Source organism: Mustela putorius, unplaced genomic scaffold, assembly GCF_011764305.1.
Source record: "Mustela putorius furo isolate JIRA1106 unplaced genomic scaffold, ASM1176430v1.1 tig00000095_pilon_pilon_pilon, whole genome shotgun sequence".
NCBI lineage: Eukaryota > Metazoa > Chordata > Mammalia > Carnivora > Mustelidae > Mustela > Mustela putorius.
In genome coordinates, this window is record NW_025421280.1 from 22,610,063 (window position 1) to 22,633,704 (window position 23,642).

Here is a 23,642-nt window from a genome sequence, read left to right on the forward strand (position 1 = left end):
TTGACATCTAGATTCCTTCCAGTTTGGGGCTGTTACTAACAATACTACTTTGAACATTCTTGTATAATTACCTTTCTGTATATGTGTGTGATGCACACCTGGGGATAGAATTTGACTTTACTAGTTGATACAAATGGTTGTGCCAGTTTACAGTTCATCAGTCTTTGGTGGGAATGTGAATTTAAGTTCCTGGTTGAAAGTGTGTTGTCCAAAAATAGAAATATGGCAAAAATCCTCCTAAATCAGGCATTCCTCTGGTAAAGGTGTGTGGCAGATAAATGACCCAGTGGGATAATACTTATCCCAAACCATGTGTAGATTTAGTATCCTTAAGAATAGAAGTGTATCTCCCAATTTGCTTCTTTGAAATGATTCTTTATGTTAATTAGGACAGATGTGACTGCAGCTCCTTAAAATAGAAGTTGATTTCTTTTTTAATGTGAATGTGTTCTTCAAATTAGACTTAAACAGAGCTGTAAGGAGCCATCTACAAATAGTAGATGTGAACTGTGAGAGGGGCCCAATAACATGACTGGGTAAACAGGAAGAGGCAGGACTCTGAGACAGCTCAGAGTTTCTTCTCTTAGTCCATTTTATATTCAAGACCTGCTTTGTGGAACTGCATGGGAAACTGGGAAGAGGTATCAGAAATTTGAGGAGACCCAAGATAGGATGATTCTGGTGAGTATTTAAGTCTTCCTTTAGTACCTAAATAGAAAAAAGAAAGAAATTGGCAAAGAGACCTATGAAAATGTAATAGATTATTCCTTTAGAATAACCTTTGTCCATCATACCTTCTTGTAAAGGTATGATAAAGTAATGATAACTTCATACATTGAGGGCCTAAATCTGTCAGACACTGTGCTAAGCTCCAGTAGAAGATACCGGGGAAATAACTAGTGATTGATAGGTGTGTATATAAGTGAAAATTTTCTAGGTCTGTTGGTTTGGGGTTTTTTGTTTATTGTTTTGCAAAGCAGCTATGCTTAAGAGTATTCAGAAGCAAATGCTTGTTTACAGACTGCTACCCCAATGAGCCCCAAAGTGTTTTCCATACTCTTTGCTTTTTGACTCCCAGAAATTGGGAGTATTCAACTATCCCTCCAGCTTCATGTTTTTCTGAAGTATCTTAATTAATGAGTTAATTTACTGTTGCTCACCAAGTCTTTGACCTGGAGCTAATTAAGAATCTTGCTTCTTTGGGGGGGTTGTGGAGAGTTTTTCCATTTCTCCATTACCAGGGTTCACCCTTGTGCAGCCTTGTGAGCAGCATCTTGAAGAAGTTAACAGTCTTCATTATTATGCAAGCTCTGATACTTGATGATTTTGTCTTTAAATAAGAGTTTTAGGTTTTGAGGGAAAAATCATGCTACGATCAGCCAGAATTGTTTGTGTGTTACTGTGGTGTAATCGGTGTGTGAAAAGATTAATTTTTAATTATCTTTTTGATTTAATACAAATTGTGGAAAATATAAAAGAGTATTAAACAGGAAGAAATTTAAGTCCTCTGAATCTACCACCAAGGCAGAACTACTGTTAGCAGGTTTTTTGCATTTTTTTCCTTAGTTATATAAACAATATTGGGATATATAAATACAATTTTATCAGTTCGCTTTTCACACATAATTTATTTCTTTGTTAAATTTAAATAAACTATTTAGAGGACAAGGAATCTTCCAGATATTAACATTTTTTTTTTTTTTTTTTTTTTTTTTTTGGCTACTGTGTTAGTAGATCTGTAGAACACTCAATAAATGCTTAGGAGTGGACTTTCTTTATATGAATTTGGTATATGATAACAGTGGCATTTCAAGTCAGTGAACAAAGGAATTTCAGTAATTCAGTAAATGGTACTGGGACAAGTTGTTTGCTCTTTGGAAAAAATAAAATTAGACTTTTACCTCACATTATACAAAATAAATTTTAAATGGATCAAAGCATTGTATTAAAAAATTGTTAAGTTAAAAACTTAACTGTTAAGTTAAAAAACTCTAGGTGAATAATGACCTGATTTTATAGTAGGGAGGGCTTTTTCTGATCACAAAAACAAAGGAGGAAACCGTGGTCACCACTATTGAGAATTTGCTTAATTTTTCCTCAGTGTTTTTTTTACTCACTGACTAGTCTAAAATATTTGAATACATTTCTGAAGCCTTCCCTTCGCCCACCCCCTTCTGAGCAGCACTTTGGTGTCAGGTCAGATGCTGACTTAGTGTGCTTTCGTTATTGGGATGTGTCAGTCTGGTAGATACTGCCAAGTGAGCAGGTTAAAAAGACAAGCCATGTGTGTTTTAGTCTGTATAAATGGACAGATTGGAATGTTCTTTCAAATTGGCCTTTTTCATTAAATTTTTAAGTTCTCCAAGGGGTGCCTGGCTGGCTCAGTCAGTAAATTATGTAGTTATTGATCCATGGGTTGTGAGTTTGAGCCCCACATTAGGTGTAGGGATTTCTTAAAAATAAAATCTTTTTTTTTTTTTTTTAAGATTTTATTTATTTATTTATTTGACAGAGAGGGAGAGAGAGAGAGAAAGAGAGAGATCACAAGCTGGCAGAGAGGTGAGGAAGCAGAGCCTGATGTGGGGCTTGATCCCAGGATCTTGGGATCATGCTGAGCTGAAGGTAGAAGCTTAACCCACTGAGCCACCCAGATGCCCCTTAAAAATAAAATCTTAAAAAACTTTTTAAGTTCTCCATTGAATTCATTGTTGGTTAATATTTTTAGCTTCCTCTGATTCATTGGTTCTCAGAGGATTTTGTGGACTTGTACAGACAGAATCAGTGAAGAACCTCCTAGGGGCCTAGTGAAAGAAAAAAACAATGGGAATCGGGAAGCCCTGGCTTCTGCTTGAAGCTCCACTGACTATCATTGTCAGCTCTAAACTTGGAGCACAGCAAAGTGTTTTTATATTTTGTAGTCTAAACTGTTTAAAATACAAAACTTTTTTTTTTTTAAGATTTTATTTATTTATTTGACAGAAAGAGATCACAAGTAGATGGAGAGGCAGGCAGAGAGAGAGAGAGGGGAGCAGGCTCCCTGCTGAGCAGAGAGCCCGATGCGGGACTCGATCCCAAGACCCTGAGATCATGACCCGAGCCGAAGGCAGCGGCTTAACCCACTGAACCACCCAGGCGCCCCAAAAGGTGTTTTTTATCATAGAATGGTTCATGTATTTTCACAAGGATACAGAATATGAATAGGATATCCGTTGAGGAGCCTTTATCAACATTTACTAAGTTTTATAGCACTTTTCCTACTTCAGGATGTTGGTGTTTTGTTTTGTTTTTTAAAGGTTTTATTTATTTATGACAGAGATACCTAGATATAGATACCTAGAGAGGGAACACAGGCACGGGGGAGCTGGAGAGGGAGAAGCAGACTCCCCATTGAGCAGGGAGTTCCATGCAGGGCTCAATCCCAGGACATTGGGATCATGACCTGAGCTGAAGGAAGACACTTAATGACTGAGCCATCCAGGTGCCCCTGTTTTGTTTTGTTTTAATGAAATCTTGAATGAACTTTGAGACTTTATAGCAGATGCATTTCTAAGCTTTTATTCCATTCTTTCTTTTTAAATTTTAATTTCATTAATTTATTGAGTGGGCTCCACGCCCAGTGTGGGGTCCAACACCAGGCTGAACTCACGACCCTGAGATCATGACCTGAGCTGAGATCAAGAGTTGGACACTTGGGGCGCCTGGGTGGCTCAGTGGGTTAAGTGTCTGTATCTTCAGCTCAGGGTCCTGGGACCGAGCCCATCATCAGGCTCTCTGCACCTGGCGGGGAGCCTTCTTGCCCCTCTCTCTTGCCTGCCTCTCTGCCTACTTGTGATTTCTGTCAAATAAATGGGTGAAATCTTTAAAAAAAAAAAAAAAAGAGTTGAACACTTAACTGACTGAACCAACCAGGTACTCCTTATTCCATTCTTTCTGAGAACTGAATATCCATCTTATTTTTGCTTTTTGGAATAAATTTATAGTCGGACTAGGGTTTCTTGTAATGATTTATCTTAACATGGTATTCTAGAAATACAGGATTTGCTTGGAGCAGAATGGAACCTTGATTGGAACCTTGATTTAAAAAAAAAATAATGTCCTAAGTTTAATTCGGTATGAAATGCTGTACTCTAAAAGTAAGCTATTTATTTATTAGAATTATACTCCCTTCACTAAATGCTTGTCAAAAATAGAGGACACCAGACTTTAATTTCCCTGTCTTATATAATGGGAAGTCTGGAGATACTCTGAAATTAATAAGCCTACAAATACAGATTTAAAGCTATGAAATTGATCATGGCAAAAATAAAAATGTGATTGGCAGGGGTTAGTGAGAGGAAGATGATTTAAATGCCTTAAACTTACCTTTCCTGAAGGACAGATCAGTGTTTAAAATTGGTAGATCAAGAAAGCATACTTACATATTATTTTGTGTTTTTTTTTTTTTAAGGCAGTTAACATGTTTGTTAGTTTGACTGTGGTGATTATTTCTTAATGCATAATTATATCAACTTACAAATTGTACCCCTTAAATATATACAATTAAAAAACAGTTGCTTTGCATTAAATGACATTAAAAGACAGATGAATGCACATATATTTGATATAGTGTCCTTTTATAAGATACACAAAGAACTTTTACAAATCAAGTAGCAAAATGCAGAAAACTTTATAAATTGGTAAAAGACTTAGAATGACGTTTTAAAGAACAAGATTTCAGAATTATCAATAGACACAAAAAAGGTACTCAACTTTGGCTGCCAGGGTGGCTCAGTCCTTAAGGGGCTACCTTCAGCTCAGGTCATGATCCTGGAATCCTGGTATCCAGTCCTGCTTTGAGCTCCTTGCTCAGCAGGAAGCCTGCTTCTCCCTCTCCCACTTCCCACTTCCCCCTGCTTATGTTCCTTCTCTCATGGTGTCTCTCTCTGTCAAATAAATAAATAAAATCTTCAAAAAAAAAAAAAGGTATTCAACTTCATTAGTCATCAAAGAAAAGTAAGTTAAACCCTGAATGTGGCACCTACTGTGCTCTGTTAATGAAAAATCAGACATTAATATTAAGTGCTGTTGAGAATGTATAACAGCTATATGTGGGGTTATTTTTAAATTATTTTTCTGTACTATTCGAATATTTTTTCTTAAAAAATAAATGTGTTGGGGCGCCTGGGTGGCTCAGTGGGTTAAAGCCTCTGCCTTCAGCTCAGGTCATGATCTCAGGGTCCTGGGATCAAGCCCCACATCGGGCTCTCTGCTCAGGGGGGTGCCTGCTTCCCCCCTCTCTGTCTGCCTGCCTCTTAGCCTACTTGTGATCTCTGTCAAATAAATAAATAAAATCTTAAAAAAAAAATTACTTTGACATTATAGCTATGACTCCAGTACAGACAGTCTTGAGAATTCAAGCAGTCTGTCACTATTTTATGGGAATGCAGCTAATTGTTAAAGAAAATAAATTTGGGGAAATGTAAGTTTCAGTTGACCTCTGCCGTTCTTTTATTTTATTTTATTTTTTTAAAGATTTTATTTATTTATTTGAGAGAAAGACAGTGAGAGAGAACATGAGCGAGGAGAAGGTCAGAGGGAGAAGCAGACTTCCCATGGAGCTGGGAGCCCGATGTGGAACTCGATCCCGGGACTCCAGGATCATGACCTGAGCCGAAGGCAGTCGTCCAACCAACTGAGCCACCCAGGCACCCCTCTGCCGTTCTTTTATGATGGAGGTGGACTACTGAAATATGTAATAGCATAGCATAGAAACAGTTAATTTCTGTTCATATATCTCTCTCCTTTGTCCCTTTTTGAGCTAGAAGGGTAAGTGTGATTAGGTATTTAGAGTCACATGCTGAGAATTTTGTAATGTTGTTGGGTCTATATTATGAGAGCTGCCTTCTTCAGATGGAAATTCCAGTCATGATGCTCTTATCAGAGGAGAGGTTTGACACATTCTGTACCAGTGTGGTGAGCGTTTTTGGGTCACCTACACTGGAATGTCCTTCTCTGAATAGGTTAGAAAAAGATGAGTTGCTTGTCCTTTGTGGTTGTCTTTTCATTTGTGCTATGACATCATTGAGAGCTGAATTTTGAAGTCTCATAGACTTCGAAAGACCTCCTAATTTTCAACTCTGAGAGAAGATATCTGAATGCAGCTGTAGCAGAGAGAAGAGAGAACTGAGCAAGGCAGATGGTCCGAAGAGAAGTGAGAAAGGGACAAACGAGTTAAATTTCAGATTAGAGGCTGTCAGCAAAGGCTTTAACCTTGCCCTCACCTGACCTGCACTTGCTGTTCTCTGCACTTCATTGTGCTTGGAGTTTTCCAGAGAAATAGAGGCTCTTCGGAGAGTAGTGGCCTAGGATTTGACTTTAGGCAGGAAAAAGTATACGTGTTGTTCTTGTGTGTGTGTGTGTGTGTTGTTGTACTTTATTTATGGAAAGATATATTTAGAATATATTATATGCATCATTAAAAGAATTACTGTTGGGTCTCTTCTCTTTGAAAGCACCCAAATATAGCTCATGTAGTATATTTACAGTGTCCCACAGAAATGTTGCCAGTGTTAATAACTTAGTAGCAGTAAGAATTAAATGTTTTCTTTGGTCTCACACTTGTCCCAGATACATAGGTTCTTTTCTCAAGATATATACTAACTATTTACCAAGAAAAAGGGTAACATTTATGGTTGTAAGTTAGAGATGTTACAGGGACAAAGAGCCATAATCATACATGTACATGTATGCATATATGTACCTACTGTGTGTCAGCCATTCAGAGCGTATTGGGACACAGTCTTGTCTGCCAGGAGTTTAGAGTCAAGTGAAAGAGATGAGATGATTACCCATATGCCTTTTATCTGTAACATAAGGCAGAACACCTGGGCAGTGAAAGAGACTGGCCTTTCTAGCCTTGATGCCCTTCTAGCCTTTCCTTGATGACCCAGGGAGACAAATCACTTTTTCATTTGCAATTGACAGAGAGCCCTTTTTGGCAAAAAGGTTGACATCGTCTGTGAGACCCTCCTGTCCTGCTTCTGCTTTTGTTCTGGAGGTGGTTCTGATCCAGAGAGGAGGGAACAGTATGAAAGTAGCAGTGGTAGGGCCCTTAGCAGTCCATAGATAGATTGCGTGGTTGTCCCCCAGGTAATTGAGAATTACTATCTACCCCTGCAGATTCATTCTTAGGGTAAATACCCCAATGAAGAATGTGACAAATTGATCTCTGAATCTTAGTAATGATCTAGTAATTTAAAGTGCTATTCAGCTCCCTCCCCCAGCTAATTTTAATAATACCAGCTAGTACTTATATGGTGCAGTCTATGTTGGATTTTCTTCCAAGGACTTTACTTGTGAAGTGTGTTTAATCTTTATGTCAATTCTGTATGATAGATACTATTTGTCCCCATTTTATATACAAACTAAGGTTAACTAACTTGTCCAGGGTTTCAGAGCTAAGGAGAGATCACGCTGGGATTTGGACCCTGGCAGGCTGGCTCCAAAATCCGTGCTTTTGACCAGTAAGCTGTGCTGTAAAAGAATGTGAGCAATATACGGCAAACGGATTTTTGGTGTTTCTGGTGGCAGATGAAATATAAGTATATACTCCCTTTCTCTAGGGTCTTGCTACAGCTAGATGGCATGTGTATTCTTCACTCGAGGACATCGTTGGTCGCAGAAATTGAACATGTCAGTAGGAATCCCTGCTCCTAACTTCCTTGGTTGTCCTCTCTGTGATGGTCACAGAGTAATTTTGCATGTGACTTTTGTTGTCCAGTGCTTGGCTCTGCAGAGAAGATGGCATTGGCCTAGAACTGGGTGGAGAGTGTGTTTTCAGCCTGTTTCATCCAGTACTGTGACGCATGCCTTTGTTTTTTGTTTTCACTGTGATAGTTTGATTTAAGAAATGTTTATGGGAACAATTTCTAGATACTGTTAACTAAAAAAAGAATAAGGTGTTATAATAACTCTATTTTGGATTCTAGATGTACACAGCTACCCTGAATATTCCACTCTGATGCAAGCATGATTGCTCTGCATTTCAGAATATGAAAACAATAGCATAATTTTGACTTCTGACCATTTATTTTATTTCTAGGAACCCTAAGGACTCTGCAATATGAATAATTCCCTGGAAAACACCATTTCCTTTGAAGAGTACATCCGAGTGAAGGCGCGGTCTGTCCCGCAACACAGGATGAAGGAATTTCTGGACTCATTAGCCTCTAAAGGGCCGGAAGCCCTTCAGGAGTTCCAGCAGACAGCTACCACTACCATGGTGTACCAACAGGGTGGGAACTGCATTTACACAGACAGCACCGAAGTGGCTGGGTCTTTGCTTGAACTTGCCTGTCCAGTCACCACCAGTGTTCAGCCACAAACCCAACAAGAACAGCAGATTCAGGTTCAACAACCACAGCAGGTTCAGGTAAAAGGGAGATGTTGAGGTGCATCCTGTTTAATAGATTTTATTTGCCATCCGGGTTTTGGTTAGTAGGAACATCACATCACAAATGTCCAAGGTTATTTTTACTAGGGGGAGTACTCTGGTTTTTTTAAAACACATTTTATTTAACAGAGAGGCTTTCATAGTATAGACTAAAAGTATTTGCAACTACCATAAACTAAAAAGATTGCAGATACTTGCCATTTGCTTTGGAGAATTGAACAGTATGGGAATTAGTGGTCTTCTGGGACTGGGTTTGGATGTGATATAGCTGTGTGTAACAGAAGGCTCTCTTTTATCTGTGTCACCCTGAACAGATCAAGAGCAGAGGAGGGGTTCATCTTACCTCATTATTTAAAGCATGACATTTGGAAGTTGTTTTAAAAGGATATAATATATTTCAGTGATCTTCATTTATTTTTATTGTTCCCTGACTTAGGTCCCTTGTAGATTTCTAGGTCTGCATTTACTATTTGTAATCCTCAGGAAATAATGCTAATTGTAATAAGCTTACAGAAAGAGAAGAAGCTTCATACATTTGCTGAGAAGGTCAAAGTGCCTCTTTAGGGCTTCCTCATCTGAGACTAACAGTATGCTCCATTTACAAATGCTGCTTTCTTACCCCTGTCTGTTGTGATTCTATTTCATTTTGGCTCAATGTTTTTTACACCAAGAGAATTGGAAAGGGTAGAACTTGATGGAGGGGCAAGGACTGTAGAGAGGTATGTTTGATAAGATAGAAAGACTGGCCTCTTTGCTCCTTAAGAATGCAGGCAGATATATTGGAAGGATCTGGGCTCTGGAGTTGCATTCCTGGGTTTAAGTCTGGCTTGACCTCCTATTTGTTGACATGATTTAAATCTTTTTAGCCCTAGATTTTTCATCTGTTAAATAGGGATAATACTATTTAGTGATACTGAATGAGATAATAAACAAGAAAACATCTGGCACGTGGAGGAATGCAGTATTGTTTTTTCATTTTTGTTCTTTTTTTTTTTAATTTTTTTTAAGATTTTATTTATTATTCAACAGAGAGAGTGTGCACAAGCAGGGGGAGCTGCAGGCAGAGGGAGAGGGAGCCGCTGACCTCCTGCTGAGCAAGGAGTGGGATGTAGGGTTCAATCCCAGGACACTGGGATCATGACCTGAGCTGAAAACAGACCCTTAACGACTAAGCCACCCAGGCACCTACCTCTATTTTTTCCATTCTTTGTAAGGTGTATAGGAAAGGTAGACTGATTTTTTGGTTCAAGAAATTATTCTGCTGTTACTTAAACCGTGGACTTCATTTTTCAAAAGGTTAAAATGGTTTGGGATATGGTCGTCTGACTAGTCTGTAGAGCATTCAGTGTGACTCTTGATCTTGGGGTCTTGAGTTCAAGCCCATGCTGGGTATAGAGCTCACTTTGAAAAAATAAAAGGGAAAAAAATGCCTTGAGATTTGAGTTTAAAATGTTGTTTAAGATGGTGAATTGAGGTCACCTATTAACATCATCATCTTTCCTTAAAACCCCTGTAAATAAAAGAAGGAACGTAAATATAATAATAAATCCATGAGATACAAGCACTGAGCATGGAGCTTGCTTAAGATTTCTTTCTGTCCCTCTGATGCTCCCACCACTTGAGCGCACTCTCTCTCTCACTTAAAAATAAAAACAAAGGGGTGCCTGGATGGCTCAGTGGGTTAAGTCTCTGCCTTCAGTTCAGATCATGATCTCAGGGTCCTGGAATTGAGCCCCCGCTTCCGGTCTTCTGCTCAGCAGGGAGCCTGCTTACCCTCCTCTCTCTCTGCCTGCATCTCTGCCTACTTGTGATCTCTGTCTGTCAAATAAATAAATAAAATCTTAAAAAAAAAATTAAACTTTTTTTTTTTTTAAGATTTTTATTTATTATTTGAGAGAGAGAGAGAATGAGGGAGGGAGAGCAAGAGAGGAGGGAGGTCAGCAGGAGAAGCAGACTCCCTGTGAAGCAGGGAGCCCAATGTGGGACTCAGTCCCAGGACTCCAGGATCATGACCTGAGCCGAAGGCAGTCACTTAACTGACTGAGCCACACAGGCACCCAAAGCAAAAAAACTCTTAGGGCAAATCTATTTTCATTAATAACTGGCTTAAGCCAGAGGGATTTAATTTTTCTAAAATTCTCTAAAATTTTTCTAAAAGTTGGTTTTGTAGGGACGCCTGGGTGGCTCAGTTGGTTAAGCAGCTGCCTTCGGCTTAGGTCATGATCCCAGCGTCCTGGGATCGAGTCCCACATCGGGCTCCTTGCTCAGCAGGGAGCCTGCTTCTCCCTCTGCCTCTGCCTGCCATTCTGTCTGCCTGTGCTCTCTCTCTCCCCCTCTCTACCTCTGATAAATAAATAAAATCTTTAAAAAAAAAAAAAGATTTAAAAGTTGGCTTTGTAGATTTAATTTAAATAAAGATTAAATTGATACTGTTACTTACAAAAATTGATACTGTTAATCTAAAGTTACCAAAATCATAAGCTAGACAGTATTAATAAAAATACGACTGAAAATACAACTTTATATAAGACTTTGAAAAAAAATTTTTTTCTGAGTGATATCAGAGTCAAATATATGCCTTGCAGTTATAAAATTATTATGCAGGGGTGCCTGGGTGGCTGAGTTGGTTAAGTGTACAACTCTTGATTTCAGGTCAGATCTTGATCTTGGGGTTGTGAACTCGAGCTCAGCTTGAACACCCAGCTCTATGCCCACTTAAAAGAAAAAAACCTGGAGTTACTATACACACATGTTGGTTTCTTGGTCTCTTTTATTGGCCTATCTATACTTAGTTTAAAAGGATAATTTTTTAAAATTAAAAATAGCGCATGAGGCATAGGGGAGGTAGGTCCTGTACTAGCAGATACTGTTTGCACCCAAGCTGCTCTGAATGGAGCCTGTGCTTATGCATAGTGCTGCTGATACACGAAGAACTCCGAGAAAGTAGAAAAAATAACCTAGTAAAAAAATGAACAAAGGATATAGTAGTTTGTGAAAGAAGAAATACATGTGATCATATGCATATCAGAAGATATTTCATACTACTGGTAATTATGGAGGTATAAATTTTGAAAGTGAAATATATTTCATTTAATAGATAGGAAAACATTTATAAAGATTTTATCCAGGGGGTGCCTGGGTGGCTCAGTGGGTTAAGCCGCTGCCTTCGGCTCGGGTCGTGATCTCAGGTCCTGGGATCGAGCCCCGCATCGGGCTCTCTGCTCTGCGGGGAGCCTGCTTCCTCCTCTCTGCCAGCCTCTGTGCCTACTTGTGATCTCTGTCTGTCAAATAAATAAATAAAATCTTTAAAAAAAAAAAAGATTTTGGGACGCCTGGGTGGCTCAGTTGGTTAAGCAGCTGCCTTCGGCTCAGGTCATGATCCCAGCGTCCTGGGATCGAGTCCCACATCGGGCTCCTTGCTTGGCAGGGAGCCTGCTTCTCCCTCTGCCTCTGCCTGCCATTCTGTCTGCCTGTGCTCGCTCTCTCTCCCTCTCTCTCTGACAAATAAATAAATTTAAAAAAAAAAAAAAAAAAAAAAAAGATTTTATCCAGGACAGCAAGGGTATGGAGAGGATAAATTAGTGTAACTCTGGGGCACATAGGTGGCTCAGTCAGTTAAGCGTCTGCCTTAGGTGTAGATCATGATACTAGGGTCCTGGAATTGAGCCCTGCGTCTGGCTCCCTGCTCAGGGGAGAGGCTGCTTCTCCCTCTCCCTCTGCTGCTTTTGCTCTCTCCATTACTCTTTCTCTCAAATGAATAAATCTTTTTTTAAACAATGCAAAAAAAAAAATTAGTGTAACTTCTTGGAAGTGGTTTTGGTAATACTTGTCAAATGCTTAAGTGTGCATACCTTTGACCTTGCATTTGTTTTCACAGGTATATATGTATATGGGGATATTCACTGCTGCACTCATTATAGTAGTAACACTAGAAACAAGTCGCTCAGTAAGGGAAATGGCAAATAATGGCACTGGTACAATTGTAGTATATTGTCCTATGTAGCCAGAAGAACAAGGTAGATCTACATGTTTTGACAGGGTAGGATGTTTAGCAGATTGCTGAGGGTCAAAACCAGTTTAGTATCTCTTTTTTTAACATGCAGAATGTAGTAGTTCTTGAACAGTAGTAGTAAAGTTCAAAACAGTAATTGGGCTTGGGAGTGGGGTGCTAAGGAGAAGAGCTCAATTTTTATTTGTTTATTTATTTTTAACTGGGCTCCATGCTGGGCTTGAATTTTATTTTAATTTATCTTTTTAAAATTTTTTTATTAACATATAATGTATTATTAGCCTCAGGGGTACAGGTCTGTGAATTGCTAGTTTACACACTTCACAGTACTCACCATAGCACATACCCTCCTCCCCAATGTCCATAACCCAACCACCCTCTCCTTACCTCCCCAGCCCCAGTAATCCTCAGTTTGTTTTGTGAGATTAAGAGTCTCTTATGGTTTGTCTCCCTCCCAATCCCATCTTATTTCATTTTTTTCCTTCCCTACCCAGCAAACCCCCCACATTGCCTCTCAAATTCTACATATCAGGGAGATCATATGATAATTGTCTTTCTCTGATTGACTTACTTTGCTCAGCACGATACCCTCTAGTTCCATCCATGTCATTGCAAATAGTAAAATGTCATTTCTTTTGATGGCTGCATAATATTCCATTGTATATATTGAACACATCTTCTTTATCCATTCATCTGTTGATGGACATCTAGGTTCTTTCCATAGTTTGGCTATTGTGGTTATTGCTGCTATAAATAAACATTAGGGTACACGTGCCCCTTCGGATCACTGCATTTGTATTTTTAGGGTAAATACCCAGTAGTGTGATTGCTGGGTCGTAGGGTAGCTCTACTTTCAAGTTTTTGAGGAACCTCCATGATGCCTTTCAGAATGGTCACACCAGCTTGCATTCCCACCAACAGTGTAGGAGGGTTCCCCTTTCTCTGCATCCTCACCATCATCTGTCGTTTCCTGACTTGTTAATTTTAGCCATTCTGACTGGTGTGAGGTGGTATCTCATTGTGGTTTTGATTTGTATTTTTTGTATTTCCCCGATGCTGAGTGATGTAGAGCACTTTCACGTGTGTCTGTTGGCCATCTGGATGTCTTCTTTGCAGAAATGTCTGTTCATGTCCTCTGCCCATTTCTCGATTGGATTATTTGTTCTTTGGGTGTTGAGTTTGATAAGTTCTTCATAGATTTTGGATACTAGCCTTTTATCTGATGTGTTGTTTGCAAATATCTTCTCCCATTCTGTCTGTTGTCTTTTGGTTTTGTTGACTGTTTCCTTTGTTGTGCAAAAGCTTTTGATCTTGATGAAGTCCCAGTAGTTCATTTTTGCCCTTGCTTCCCTTACCTTTGGTGATGTTTCTAGGAAGAAGTTGCTGCAGCTGAGGTGGAAGAGGTTGCTGCCGGTGTTCTCCTCAAGGATTTTGATGGATTCCTTTCTCACATTGAGGTCCTTCATCCATTTTGGGTCTATTTTCGTGTGTGGTGTAAGAAAATGGTCCAATTTCATTCTTCTGCATGTGGCTGTCCCATTTTCCCAACATATTTGTTGAAGAGACTGTCCTTTTTCCATTGGACATTCTTTCCTGCTTTGTTGGAGATTAGTGGACCATAGAATTGAGGGTCTGTTTCTGGGTTCTCTATTCTGTTCCACTGATCTATGTGTCTGTTTTTGTGCCAGTACCATACTGTCTTGATGATGACAGCTTTGTAATAGAGCTTGAAGTCTAGAATTGTGATGCCACCAACTTTGGCTTTCTTTTTCAACATTCCTCTAGCTATTCGAGGTCTTTTCTGATTCCATATAAATTTTAGGATTATTTGTTCCATTTCTTTGAAAAAAATTGATGGTATTTTGATATGATTGCATTAAATGTGTAGATTGCTTTAGGTAGCATAAACATTTTCACAATATTTGTTCTTCCAATCCATGAGCATGGAATGTTTTTTCATTTCTTTGTGTCTTACTCAATTTCTTTCATGTATACTTTATAGTTTTCTGAGTACAGATTCTTTTCCTCTTTGGTTAGGTATCTTATGGTTTTGGGTGCAATTGTAAATGGGATCGACTCCTTAATTTCTCTTTCTTCCGTCTTGTTGTTGGTGTATAGAAATGCAACTGATTTCTGTGCATTGATTTTATATCCTGACACTTTACTGAATTCCTGTACAAGTTCTAGCAGATTTGGAGTTGAGTCTTTTGGGTTTTCCACATAAAGTTTCATATCATCTGCAGAGAGTGATAGTTTGACTTTGCCGATTTGGATGCCTTAATTTCTTTTTGTTGTCTGATGGCTGAGGTTAGGACTTCTAGTACTATGTCGAATAGCAGTGGTGATAAGGGACATCCCTGCAATGTTCCTGACCTTAGCGGAAAAGCTCTCAGTTTTTCTCCATTGAGAATGATATTTGCTGTGGGTTTTTCATAGATGGTTTTGATGACATTGAATGGGCTTGAATTTTTAAGTAAACACAAGGGGCGCCTGAATGACTCAGTCAGGTGAGCATCTGACTCTTGGTTTCAACTCAGGTTGTTGTCTTTGGTTTGTGGGATCAAGCTCTGCACTGGGCTCCCTGCTTAGTATGTGCTAACTTCATGTACTCTTTCTCTAAAAATAAATAAATCTTTAAAAAAAAGCAAACTAATTTTGCAATGAAAGAAAAGTGCTGTTTAGGAATATTTTGCTTTGAACTTGTAGGTATAGGGCAATGTTTTTGTTTTAAGATTTTATTTATTTGAGAAAGAGAGAGGCCACGAGAGAGGGAATCCAAGCAGGGAGTGGGAGAGGGAGAAGCAGGCTTCCCACTGAACAGGGAGCCTGATGCAGGGCTTGATCCCAGAACCCTGGGATCTTCACCTGAGGTAAAGGCAGACGCTTAATGATTGAGCCACCCAGACGTCCCAGGACAATGATTCTTAATCTTTTCTTCTCTTTGAGACATCTTATGTCTCTATGGATAAAGCCCTTTGCTCTAGATGCTAGACTGAAAGCTCCCTGATTTGTGGAGTATAACATTATACCTGGAAGGAGAGAGATGGTTACATAAGAAAAATCTTACCAGGGGCGCCTGGGTGGCTCAGTGGGTTAAGCCGCTGCCTTCTGCTCAGGTCATGGTCTCAGGGTCCTGGGATCGAGTCCCGCATCGGCCTCTCTGCTCAGCGGGGAGCCTGCTTCCTCCTCTCTCTCTCTGCCTGCCTCTCTGCCTACTTGTGATCTCTCTCTGTCAAATAAATAAATAAAATCTAAAAAAAAAAAAGAAAGAAAAAGAAAAATCTTACCATATAGTGATGAATGCAGAGGAGTGAAACAAAAACAGGTGGGGGGATCAGGATAAGCTCAGTGTGCTCTTAACATTGAGTTAAGACCAAAGTGTTGGCAGATGAACCATGGTGGTTATCTGAGGAAAGAGCATTCCACATCAGAAAGCCCTACGGTGAGAGCCTGCTTATTTTTTTTTTAAATGGCAGAAAGACGGGGGTGCCTAGGTAGCTGTTAGTTAAATGATTTCAGCTCAGGTCTTGAACTCAGGGTCATGAGTTGGAGCCCCATGTTGGGCTCCACACTGGGTATGGAGTGTACTTTTTAAAAAGGGCAAAAAGGTGGGTCTAACTAGAGTGCATTGAATGACTGGATGAGGCTAGAGGGGTGACATATGTAGGTACTGTCATGTACCTCTAAACAGACCTGCCTTCTCAATTCACATGGTTAAAAGACTCTTTGCCCCATGGTACAGTTGACTCTTGAACAATGTGGGGTTAGGGGTGTTGGCTCCCTGCACAGCTGCAAATCTTCATGTAATTTTTTAAAAAGATTTTTATTTATTTATTTGTCAGAGAGAGAGTGCACAAGCAGGGTTTGCTGCAGGCAAAGGGAAAAGCAGGCTCCCTGTTCAGCAGGGAGCCGGATGCAGGACTTGATTCCAGGACCCTGGGATCATGACCTGAGCCAAGGGCAGCCACTTAACCGACTAAGCCACCATCATCCCTCTTCGTGTAATTTTTGACTCCCCAAAAACTTAATAGCCTACTGTTGACTAGACATTAGCAGTCAATTAACAAATATTTTGTATGTTACATGTATTATATACTGTATTCTCATAATCTAGACAAAAGAAAATGTTAAATCATAAGGAAGAAAAAATACATTTTCCTTTTTCAAAGATTTTATTTGAGAGAGAGTATGCATGCGCATGTGAGGGTGTGGGGGGCAGAGGCCGAGAATCTCAAGCAGAGTCCACAGAGCCTGATGTAGGGCAGGGCTCAATGTCATGACCCATGAGATCATGACATTTAACCAACTGAGCTACCTAGGTACCCCAAGAAAATACATATTCAGTACTCTGCTGCATCTATCACAAAAAACCTGCATATAAGTGGACCCATGCAGTTCAACACAAGTTGTTAAAGGGTCAGCTGTATTGTGTCTCAGTGTCTCAACCTAACCCCCCCTTTTTTTCTTAAGATTTTATATTTGAAAGAGAATAAGAAGGGGGGGGGTTGTGGGTAGAGGGAGAAGCAGACTCCTTGCTGAGCAGGAATCCTGATGCCAGAGTCAATCCGGGCACTCCAGGACCGTGACCTGAGCTGAAGGCAGTTGCTTAACCAGCTGAGCCACCCAAGCACCCCTCAATCTAACTCTTTTTTAATAAGAATTAAAAATTATGTCTGTATTACTGTTACTTAAATTTTCAGAACAATTTATTGTCTTGAGAACCTAGGCTGTTTTCTAAATTGCTTTTTTAAAAAATTATGGCAAAATTAGATTGCTTTTTAAAAACCATGTGTTAACCACCTTAGAGAGTTTCCTCTGTCAGACTTCCGCATCCGTCCAGCCTAGAAGCAGCACAGACTTTGTTAGTTTTGACAGAGTAATTACATCCTTAGAACAGTTTTAGTGAATTGGTGGGAGACAAAGGTACATGTTAAAGGTTAATCACAGAAGTAGCCATCTGAATAAGCTTCACTGTGTTCCTTTACTCTCTACTACTAACACAGTCACACTTCAGGCCACCAAATGTGTGGGGTTTTTTCCCACATTGACCAATTCTCTGACATCAGCTAGCTGTCCTACAATTCAGTTGATACTGTCTACTTGGAGTTAGTGTCAGGTCCCACAGGTTAAGGTCCTAGGATATCATCTGTACTTCTGATTGACTAGCTATCAGTTGGGGTTCTTACTACCCCTCCTGAGGTTTCATAATTTGTTGGAACAACTCACAGAACTCAGGGAAACATGTTTGCTGGTATATTATGTAATAAATGATATGATAGAAGATAAAAATGAATAGCCAGATAAAGATATATAGGAGCTTCTGTCCATATGGAATTGGGGTACACCACATTCCTGGCATGTTCACCAACAAATCAGTTCCCTGAACCCCATACTTCTGGGATTTTTATGGAGGCTATATCCCATAGGTACAATCCATTAGTATCTCAATTTCTATCTTTCTTCTCCAGAGAATGGAGTGTGGGGCTGAAAGTATCAAGCTTCTAATCATGGCTTGGTCTTTCTGGTGACCAGCCTCCGTCGAGGAGCCTACCAAGAGTTGCCTCAATAGAACACAAGATGGATCTAGCATTTTTATTATTACTTACAAAATTATAAAGATTTTAGGAGCTCTGGCCAGGAGCCAGGGAGAATAAAATACATATTTTTTTTATTATACCACAGTATCATTCATCTAGGTAAGATAAGGAAGCAACTTCTAAGGACAAAAACAAAAGCTGTCATATAAATGCCTTGATAGTGTGTATAGTACTAGGAAAGGTCCAGGTTTTCTGTTCCTGGTCTGTTAGTCTGAGCTGGATAAAGGGGATTCATTTGGACCTTCTCTTTCAAGAACCCTCTTGAGTTGGGTGCTTCCTAAAGCATCCACATGGAGTTAGATGCATGTGTTAGAAAGAAGGCCTTCTTTTTTCTTTTTTTTTTTTTTTCTTTTTTTTTTTTTTTTTAATATTTTATTTATTTGACACACAGAGAGAGAGAGATCACAAGTAGGCAGAGAGGGAGGCAGAGAGAGAGAGAGACGCGGGCTCCCTGCCAAGCAGAGAGCCCGACACGGGGCTGGATCCCAGGACCCTGAGATCATGACCCGAGCTAAAGGCAGAGGCTTAACCCACTGAGCCACCGAGGCACCCCGAAAGAAGGCCTTCTGATGGTGAATCCCAGGGTTTGGGTTTCATTTCGCATCCATGAAATTGCTTGTTCTTATGCCCTTTTACAGGGCAGGAACTGAGGCTTCACACAGGGCTGGTTGGTCAGTCTGGCTGCACTAAGTGAAGGGTACTTTGGGGAAGGGGACCTCTCATCACTTGCTCCTTTTGCAACTCTTCATTTGTTATTTCAACTCTTGTCCCTCTTTCTCTTTTTCTTCTTGCTGTTGTACGTCCCCTTCGTGCTGGATGGTTCGTAACCCCTCATCATAGTGTGGAATTACCGAGAATGACAAAGAGTTAATCAAAAGCCAGACTTGGCTCTGAGACAAACAGGATTCTGGTCTGTCTCTGCAACTTTAGATACGTCATCTTAAGCAAGTGATTTAACCACAGAGTCCATTTCCTTATCTACATCATAAAAATAAAAGAATTTATGTTGTAGTTACTTTGAGGGTTATATAAAATATTAAGTCCTAAACACATTCCCTGGCACATAGTAATCCTTTAATAAATAAATAATAGCTGCTGTTGTTTTCTTCTTCCTCTTCTCATTAGTGCATTCCTACCTTGGGCCTCAGTCGCTTTTCAAATATTTTAAAAGTACCCAAACATTTATTCCCACACTGTTGGTAGTGCCATTTTTATCCTTTTTTTTTTCTTTTCCTTTTTTTCTTTTTTTTTTAAGTAGGTAGGCTCCACACCCAGCATGGAGCCCAGTATGGGGCTTGAACTCAAGATCGTGAAATCAAGACCTGAACTGAGATCAAGAGTCAGATGCTTAACCAACTGAGCTACTCAGGCGCCCCATTCTTTTTTTTCTTCAATACATAAACTTAACAGATGCAATTCAGATCTCTAGTAACTCCCCTGAACATCCTCCTCTCCCAGAGTAAATGCTATTTTAAGGTTTTTAGCTTGGTGTGATATTTTCTGTATCCATCTGGGTATTGATTTTTAGTTATAAATATTAGACATTCCCCCTCATCCCCTTTTTTATTCAGAAAGAAAATGACTAAAGGATAGTAGTTAGCTCAAGGAATTTGTGGGAGGGCTGGAGAATGGGTCTTGGAGATTGCAGCCAGGCACAGGACTCAGGTCACATTGCTGGCCTGCTCTGGCAGAGACTTTCTGCCACACCCATGGGCACAGGTCCTTGCTCTACTACAGTCTCATTGGGATCTATGCCATCCTGCTCCATTTCTGCCATATTCCTCCACTCTCACCAGAAAATGGAGGTTGTGGTTCTTGCTGCCTCATGTTGCTCCCTTCTGAGTCCAAATTTCATGCAGTGTGTCTAATTTGGGAAGCTTTGGTCACATGCCCGCACTAGCTGCAGGAGAGGTTCGGAGAATGAGTCTGGCTTCTGCCTTAGAGAGGCAGCGCTCGTTTTATGATGTATTCTGCAAACATGGGTGTGCAGCCAAAAACGGGACTGCAGTCAGCTACTCCCTCACTGGCACATTGTGGGCTGATTGGGATCCTGATCATCACTTGGATCAGTGAACCACGTATTGCTCCTTTTCCTGGCTCTTCATGTCCAGCCTTTTACTCAAATTTAAATCTCTTCCCTTACCGTATTTCTAAGTTCATTCGTATAAGAGTTTGGTAAATGTTTAATACGTGAGTAGAGACTTTACCATTTTCAGAAGAGTGTTAGTTGAATAGGAATTCTACCAGGGCCCCTAAATTTTTGCTAGACTAGTTGTTAAAAGGTGCAGGTAGGTTCCTGTGTGTGTGATTCCTTACCTAGTGGGGTGTTCTTCTACCATGTTGAGCACTGTCCTCAACCATCCCTCCTCAGTGAGACTTAGAACATGAAATGGAATGTGAGCTACATGAGTTTCCTAGTACTGTTTTTTAAAGGGGACAAAAGAAAGGTGAAATTGATTTTTTAATCACATTTAATCTAATCTAATACTTCAACATGTAATCAGTATAATATTAAAAACCATTTTCCCCTTTTTGGGTACAAATCCTTGAAATCTGGTTATGTTTTGAACTTGTAGAACGCTATAGTTTGAACATTACAGGTGATGGCCAACTACAGGTAGAGGATATTGGACCAGCACAGCTTCAGAGGAATGTGAGGGAAGAATTGTTTACTCTATCCTGTGGAAATAAAGTAATTTTAAAAGTTGTTTATGAGGCAGAATGTGGAAATTGACCCGACACGTTCAGTTTATTTTCTTATTTATTTATTTAAAGATTTGTTTATTCATTCTGGGGGGGTGCTGAGGGAGTGAGAGTCTCAAGCCGACTCTGCACTGAGCAGAACATCACGTGGGGCTTGATCTCGTGACCCTGAGATCATGACCTGGCCTGACAATAAGAGTCAGCCACTTAACTGACTTGACTGTGCCCCCAGGTGCCCCTTTTCTCCTTTAAATGAAATACTGATTTTATTTTACACTTTACCCAGAAGAAGAAGGAAAAAAAATCCAAGAAGTGGTACTAGATACGTTTTTTTGGTTTTGAGTTTCAGTGATTGGAAGGAAAGATTCCTAATATTGGTAGTACATGTGTTACTTCATGGTTTCTCATTGTTCCTTAGTTGGAATACTTAGTCCTTATGTGTTGAGCTTTTAATTACTCAGGTTATGAATGACACTGAGGAAAAAGGAAAAGATTTTCCATCTGCAAACTAATTAAGAATGTTGACAAGTCAGGGCCAATAAGACTTCTAGACTAGTGGTTATCCAGGTGAGTAGAATCACGTGGAGAGGTTTTAAGATACTTATTTTAGAAAGAGAGAGGCTCGTGGAGGGCAGAAGGAGAGAGAGAGTCCTGAAGCACACTCCGAGAGCACAGAGCCCAACACGGGTCATTCTGCCACTCCCCCCGCCGATATCAAGACCTGAGCAGAAACCAGGAGTCATCTCCTTAACCATCCTAGCCATCCTGATGCCCCTCATCTGGAGAGTTTCTTAAAATGAAAAATGGCTAGGGCACCTGGGTGGCTCATCCTGGCTCCATGCTCAGTGGGGAGTCTGCTTGAGCGTCTCTGCCCCTCCCCCAACTACTGCTCTTACGTGCACTCTCCTGAAGGCCCACGCTTTCTGTCAAATAAATCTTTTTTTTTTTTTTTTAAAGATTTTATTTGTTTATTTGACAGACAGAGATCACAAGTAGGCAGAGAGGCAGGCAGAGAGAGAAAGAGGGAAGCAGGCTCCCTGCCGAGCAGAGAGCCCGATGCGGGACTCGATCCCAGAACTCTGAGATCATGACCTGAGCTGAAGGCAGCAGCTTAACCCACTGAGCCACCCAGGTGCCCTGTCAAATAAATCTTAAAAAAGGAGAGAATGGCTGCTTCCCTCACCCCATGCCCTGAATTCTGATTTAGTGTAGGTAGGACTGGGGTCACTTCTAAATGTTTGCATTTTTCCCCAATTTTATTGAGATCATATAGCATGTATAAGTTTAAGGTATACACCTTAATGATTTGACTTATATATCATGAAATGATTACCACAATAAAAGTTTGGTTAACTTCTGTCACCTCATATAGATTAAAAAAGGTTAAGAAAAAGGAAGTTTTTCCCTTTGTGATGCAAGCTCTTAGGGTTCACTCTCCTAACAACTTTTCTCTATACCATGCAGCCATATTAGCTACAGTCATTCTGTTGTACATTATCTCCCTAGCACTTCTGTATCTTACAGCTCTGAGTTAATACCTTTTGACCACATTCATCCTGTTCTTCCTCCTCCCTGTGCCCACTTTTAGTAGTCATAAATTGATGTCTTTATCTATGAGTTTCTTTTTTTTTAGATTCCATATATGTGAAATCATGTAGTATTTGCTTTTCTCTGACTTACTAGCATAAAGCCATCAATGTACATCTGTTTCACAAAGGTCAGAATTTCTTCATCCTTTGGCAGACACTCAACCATTTTCCTGTCTTATTATAAATAATGCTGTGAACATGGAGTATAGATGTTTCATTGACATGTTTTAATTTCCAGAGAATTTTTATTTTTATTTTTTTTTAAGATTTTATTTATTGGGGCACCTGGGTGGCTCAGTTTACTAAGTATTTGCCTTTGGCTCAGGTCATGATCCTGGGGTCCTGGGATTGAGTCCTGCATAGGGCTCCCTGCTCAGCAGGGAATCTGCTTCCTGCTTTCCCTCTGCTGCTCTCTCTCTCTGTTAAGTAAACAAATAAAGTCTTTAAAAAAAAAAAAAGATATTATTTATTTAAAAGAGTGCATGAGAGAGAAAGCAGGGGGAGGGACAGAGGAAGAAGCATACTCCCTGCTGAGCTTAGAGTCCAGTGATGGGCTTGATCCCCGGACTCCGAGATCATGATCTGAGTGGAAGGCAGATGCTTAACCAACTGAGCCACCCAGGTGCCTCGAAAATTTTCATTTCTCATAAATTTCCAGGTTGATGCTGAATATGCTGCTCCATGGATCACATTCAGACATACCTTCTGAAAAACTTAATTGGTAATATACTCAGTGGAGTAAGGAATCTGAGAAAAAAAAAGTCATGAGAATAAAGAAAACAAAACCAGCTCAGAATTGAGCTCTAATTGCAGTGTCATAGCTGTACAGAAGACCCAGAAAGCAGTCTTCCCAGGTTGAAATATAAAGTCAGAATGCTCAAGAAGAAAGTAATGCCGTACATCTTATGTGGTCAAGAGCCCAGAAATACAGTTATACTTCTCTTCTGAATAACGGGGGGGGGGGCAATTAAGCCTGGAAAAGCTGAGGGGAGCTAAATGAGAAGGTTAATGATTTAATTGTGTGAAGAAAACTAAAACTGTGATTTATGAGGGATTGATAGAAGGTGGAAAATAGTGGTTTTTGAAGGAAAAAAAATCATTCCCCTCAAAATGTCCCCCTCTCCCATTTGATAATACAACTTTTCTAGGATCCGCAAGCTTAGAGATGATCTTCTTCCTTTTTGTACCTATTGAGAATCATCTTAAATCTAGGCTTAAGTTTCAAAATGCTTTTTAATAATCTGTGTATATTTTTTGCTTAGTTAATCAGTCTGTCAGTTTGTTTGTTTTTTCTTTTGAGACCGGAGTATTAT

The 23,642-nt window shown here is 39.9% G+C and overlaps 1 protein-coding gene across 3 annotated transcripts in view; it reads left to right on the forward strand.

Moving 5' to 3' along the window:
* The window catches only part of QRICH1 (glutamine rich 1), a 53,725-nt gene that overhangs the window by 3,152 nt on the left and 26,931 nt on the right, over positions 1-23,642 (forward strand). For all 3 annotated transcript variants that reach the window (XM_045080154.1, XM_045080142.1, XM_004760687.3), the window contains one exon: positions 8,081-8,410. In XM_045080154.1, coding sequence (XP_044936089.1) covers positions 8,102-8,410 — 309 coding nt within the window. In that variant the 5' untranslated portion in view covers positions 8,081-8,101. The remainder of the gene's footprint in view (positions 1-8,080; positions 8,411-23,642) is intronic.